A 6,000-nucleotide genomic window follows, 5' to 3' on the forward strand; every position below is an offset into this window, starting at 1 on the left:
TACGAGTATTGATGTTTAAAAATTATAAAAAGTTAATTAATTAATTAAATTAACGTTTTAAGATCAAAAAATACCATTTAAAATAACGAAAAAATGTTAAAATTAAATACTTCTCTTTATTAGAATTTACACATTTTATACTTCTCCTCCCTCCTGTTTATTTTTTTCTAATATCAATGTTTAAAAATTAATTGATTTAATTAAATTTAATTAATATTTTAAGTCAAAAAATTGATTTAAAATAAAAAAAAAGCTACAGCTATTATCCAATATTTGTCGCTCGTCATAGACTTGAATTTTATACTTCCTCTTCTTTTCCTCTTTTCTCTTCCTTCTCCTCCTCGTGTTTTATTTTAGTTCGAACGATACGCTTGTAAGGAAAAATCGTAAAAGAGAAATGATATTTTTCACGACACCCTTTCAGGAAATAGGAGGAGGAAAAAAAAATAAAGGATAGTCTGCCACGTGCTGCATCTATTGTAATAATTACCGAAAAAGAAAGGCAGAGAGGGGGGAAACAGCAAAAATTTAGCATTTCCCGAAAGGTTTCCTAATTAAATTTCTATACATTTGGCTTTTAAATTGCTCCTTTGAGAATTTAATGAGATTAAATCAATATTTGAGTTAATTGCTGTATTTACTGATTACAAATTTAGGTTTTTCGTGGATGGATCTTCACTAATTATAATAATAATAATAAAAAAAAGGTGTTTTACATGTATTTACACGTTTAACACGTTTGTTGGATTTAAGTTTATTAAGCTTCTTTACCGCAATTAAAGTGACTTAAATATTAACATTAATATGTATATTGTAACCGTAAAAATTATATTTTTCACGAATAATCAAGAAAAAGGATAATCTTCTTCATTAAATAACACTGTAACGTAAGCGGTTTTACGTATAATGCGTCAGATGCAACATTAAAAATCTTTTAAAGATGATTGACAGATTATCTGATTATCTGAACGTCGATTGGTCGGTAATATATATAAGCAACCAATCGACGTTAAGTTATCGTTTTTAGATTAGTTTCTTACGGGTTATGCCGAGGACTACCAATGTTTAAATGACATTTTTTTTTTCTTTTCAAATTTTAACGCAAATTTTATAAATTATTTTAATTTTAGTTCTAATTTTAAATATATAGCCTTATAATGTGTAAGAATTTTATAAGTTTTATGATATATTTTTTACACTACACGTTATTTAAATATTTATAAAAAGACATGTTTTAAATTGCTCATATATATATAAGGTAGTTCAAAAATCAGTTAATCATTACAAAAACTAAATTTATTGTTTAAAACGAGTTCCTCCTTGCTCAATACACAAATAAACACTTCGACAAGCGCATAAATTGCCGAATGACACGCTGAGGGGGCGCAGTTAACTGACTTTGGGCCACCCTGTATATTTTTTCAACGTATGAAGTATTTTTAAAGCTGCGATCTTAATTTAAAATTCAAACTGTATAACCAATTACTAATCTCCTTACGACAAGATTTTATTTGAAAAACTTGAAATATTTTATCCAACGGCCGGCTTTCTCACATTCTCTTTCCACACTAGAAATGCCGGTTTTTTTTTTTTTGCTTTTTATTCGCGATAAATTGGTACAATTGGAAGCATTGTGGAGCCAAGTTTTTCATAAATCTGCCAATTGACACAAAGAATCAAAAAATCATTTCTATAGTCCATATATGAGTTCATATCGATATAAAACAGTTGTCTTAGATTGCCATCATAGATCATGCTACGTATCTCACTCCATAAATCAAGAGGATCGAATGGTTGACATAGCATTGATATATATATATATATATGTACACACACTTTCAAAATTTTATTTTCTCTAAAAATTTTTATAGTACTCATCGATAAATATTGCAATATTATCTTCCCGGCTGTTATAACAGAGGGAAAGTATGGCGATCGGTCAAAAAATGACCTCCCAAACTTGTTTTGTTTTTGTATTTTTGGATTTTGGGGACCTTGGCACGTAGAGAAATGTAAAAAATTTTGGGGTGTTTACTGTATGTGTGGATGTTGGTATGTGTGTGTTGGGGGCACGATTTTGTTCAACCACTTTGAAGCTTAATAACTTCTGTTCGTTTTGTCAAAAATCTGTGAAATTTTGCAGGGAGGTTTGTATATTAGGGATATTGATATTGTAAATTTCGGTGGTTAAAGATAGAGAGAGTGAAGAGATAGAGGGGGTCGTTTCATATTTCGAGTGAGGTCGGACTTAATTGTAAATGCAATTCCTTTTTTTATAATATTCACACAAATTAAGCTTTTCCCCCTATTTTATAATAATTACTAATATAAAAAGTTTTAAGATAAAAATCTTATAACAGATGGCGCCACAGCAATTTTAAAGTTTTTTTTTTGGGCCGGGAAAGTTACGCAACTTGTTGCTGGACTTTTTAAAAGGCGAATCTTTTTTAAAAATTATACAATATTAACAGTTTAAAAGTCACAATAAATATTCATCTTTAGCGTTTTTTAATGCAAAAAATACGTATTAAATCTAATTTTATGTTGAAGGGTAGTAACTCTAATTTGTGATGATGCTTAAGATTCTCTAATTAGAAACGACAATAGCCTTCTATTTTACCCCCTTCCTTAAACACTTGTAAGCTTCTCATACCAGAAAAATAATGCATTAAATCTAATTTGATTGATGTTTAAAGTCTATACCGGAGGGTGGTAATTGTAATTGGGGATGGTGTTTACAATTAGAAATGACAATAGAAGCGCCTTTACACTTTCTAATATCCTCCCCTGCATAATTTTTATCTTCGCATTGTGAAAAATATGCATTAAATTTAATTTTATTAATGTTTATATTTGAGGGATGGTGCTTAAGATTCTTCAATTAGAAACGACAATAGAAGCACTCCTATGTCTTCCTTCAACACTTTTAACTTCTTATAGCAAAAAATAAAGCATTAAATATAATTTGACTTATGTTTAAAGTCCATATTGGGGGGTTGAAATTGGGGCTGGTGTTTACAATTAAAAACGACAATAGAAGCGTTCATACACCCTCCAATACTCCTTACAGCATCTCAATCTTCTTACTGTGAAAACACACATTAAATTTAATTATAGTAATGTTTATGTTTTCTATTGGAGGGATGGTACTTAAGTTTCTTCAATTAGAAACGACAATAGAAGCCCTTCTACCCCCTTCCTTCAACACTTTTAGCTTCTTGTAGCAAAAAAAACAATGCATTAAATCTAATTTGACTGATGTTTCGAGTCCATATTGGAGGGTGGTATTTGTAATTGGGGCCGGTGTTTACAATCAGAAACGACAATAGAAGTGCTCATACACTCTCCAATACCTCCTTCTACAGCGTCTCAATCTTCTTTCATTAAATTTAATTATATTAATTTTTATATTTTCTGTTGGAGGGATGGTACTTAAGATTCTTCAACTAGAAACGACAACAGAAGCACTCCTACATTTCGTAGTATTATTTTCTACATTATCATAAGTACTGTACATAAACAGAATTTATGTTAAATAAATTATTCTACATTCACCGGAATAATATATATTCTGAGAATGGTGATGGCTTTAACACGATGCTCATCCATACAACAGAATAAACCATCGATCACATAAAAAAAAAGATTAAACCTATAAAAAAAGGGTGTTTTTTAATAGAAAATTTAAATATATATATAATTTATTTTCCTACGTTTTTAGGGGAAAAATTCCGTTGGAGAATAGTTTATTGAAGTTCTCAATACTGTATAAAGTCTTGTCTTGAATGATACAAGTGGAGTAATAGCACCATCACACTAGAGAGATAACTCAATGGAGACTGAAGATATTCGTACAGAATTGAGTCTACTGGGATCCTAAAACTGTTTCTATTTTAGGAAATCAAAGATCTCTCTTTTCTTCCTCTGATAAAACACGCCACGATGGTGGGTGGGCCATTTTTTCTTTATGTTGGATGATGGCTAAGTATCTCACATCATTTACATAGTGTCTAGCAAGCCGCATAAAACGTGGAGTTGTTAACAAGAAAATGCGATTTATTGACGAATATTTTCATTATTATAAACAGTTTAGGATCGATTTTAAAACTTTACAATTTAAATAAATCGTAGTGAATCGATAAACGGGGGAAGGGAAATATTGTCTAAAATTGTTAGGTTTAAGCTCTTGTTTACCGAGTTTCTTCCCTCCCTTAAAGACTGCAAAAGCAAACTTTCAAATCACATTAACTATCGGCCAGATTAGTGTCGTCTAGGCCAATTACATTGGGCCAAATTTAATCGTATTATAGATGCATTGTCACGTAAAAATCACACGTGACTCGTGTGCTTATCCCTTACCTTCGATATTTTTGAGTAGGGCTTCCACCATTTATAATACTAATTATCCGATGAAGATTTTATTCGAGTTTGGTTCAATCAATTAAGCATGTTTTCTAGTAAGGAAATTAATTTCATTACAAGGATTAATTCTCATTTTCTTACTTATTACAATAATTTATTAAGCTTTGTATTGTAGACTTGTAATTAAATTATACTTTTTCGCATAAGTAATGACGTTAAAACGTCTTTTCAATCATCGAATTTTAACGGTATAATTTTCAATTAAGTGTACAGTCGAACCTGTAATTACGGACACGTCTAAGCAGAGGCCATTCTTTCTTTTGAACAGAAGTGCATACGAAATAACCTTCTTATAGCGGCCATTTTTAAATGTTTCCTTCAGTGTCCGTTGATCAGAGGTTAGGGCCTTATAATAAACCTTCAAAAATCGTCCCCTTAATGGTTTTATAAGTTAATTTTTATGTTGTATACAACTCTTAGTTTGTCGTAAACATCGTGTAATTTTATTATATAATACACACAACTTCTATGAAGTTTACATGGCATTTATAAGAAAGATCTTATAATTTTATTTTATTTATTATAAAGAATTTATAGTTTTAATGTTAATAAAAGCAGGTTATATACAACGTAAAGGTTATAATTTTTTACTATAAAATAATCCCAAAAGTAATTAAATGTATAAATATCATATTAATTATACTATAAATAAAGTACAAAGCTATATTTAAACTTATTTACGGTATATTTTTTAAAATAACTTTAAACACTAACTCTGAACAAAGGACAAGCAACATCACTCAACAAATTTCACTTACCTACATCCTGCGTATTTATCACACCACAAACTATCGACGTGATAGAAATTATGATAAATATATAATTTCTTAAGGCAAAACCCATATTTATATTGTTTTTTCTAGAAAATATTAATGTAAACATGAAATGAAAAGCACAAGATTCAGTATGACGATGTGTCCGGTCAAAGCAGCTACACATCTCTACACTGCAGGCATGCTACTCACTCCTTTACTTTATGACGCCCACTGACACACGTGTTCGTGACGTAAAACTAAAGTCTGATCTTTATTGGTCGTTCTTATTATTTGAAATCGTCCATCCGATCGTGGAATATGCTCAACTTTGTCGATATTAGCAACTGGAACAGAAGAGGGATGCTGTGCAGAAGATGCGGAAGAGCAAAAGATGCTGAACTCTCTCGCCATGGATACAAAGATGAATTAAACATAGAAAAATCTATAAATATATCGAAAAATGTTTTAATAAACATGATAAAGACTTAAATTTAAGGAAAAAAAAATAAGGAAAGAAAATAATAATAAATAGATAACTTCATTCCACTATTTTATATGGAAAAATTATTCATGAGTATACACGAGTTATCTACAATTTAATATAATTTTTTTTTTCTCTCTCTCTCTTGGAAGAATATTTTTATCTAGAATGCTTGTTTGGCGAATTTAATTTATTTAAAGGCTCTAAAATTTGGATAAAAATTAGAATTTTAAGTATTAAGAAGGATGGAGATAAACTACAAGCTAACCTAATCGATAGTTAAATTTAGTCACTTGATAAAATATATTTATATAATTTATATTCATATACTTTTAAAGCTTT

The 6,000-nt window shown here is 29.7% G+C and overlaps 1 protein-coding gene across 1 annotated transcript in view; it reads right to left on the reverse strand.

The window, feature by feature from the left end:
* LOC136972596 (serine-rich adhesin for platelets-like) overlaps nt 1-5,399 on the reverse strand; it is a 66,661-nt gene extending 61,262 nt beyond the window's left edge. The window contains exon 1 of the mRNA XM_067267173.1: nt 5,181-5,399. Coding sequence (XP_067123274.1) covers nt 5,181-5,361 — 181 coding nt within the window. The 5' untranslated portion in view covers nt 5,362-5,399. The remainder of the gene's footprint in view (nt 1-5,180) is intronic.
* Between the last annotated feature and the right edge of the window lie 601 nt (nt 5,400-6,000).

This window comes from Centruroides vittatus, unplaced genomic scaffold (genome assembly GCF_030686945.1).
Source record: "Centruroides vittatus isolate TY-2023 unplaced genomic scaffold, ASM3068694v2 contig_298, whole genome shotgun sequence".
NCBI classification, from domain to species: Eukaryota; Metazoa; Arthropoda; class Arachnida; order Scorpiones; family Buthidae; genus Centruroides; species Centruroides vittatus.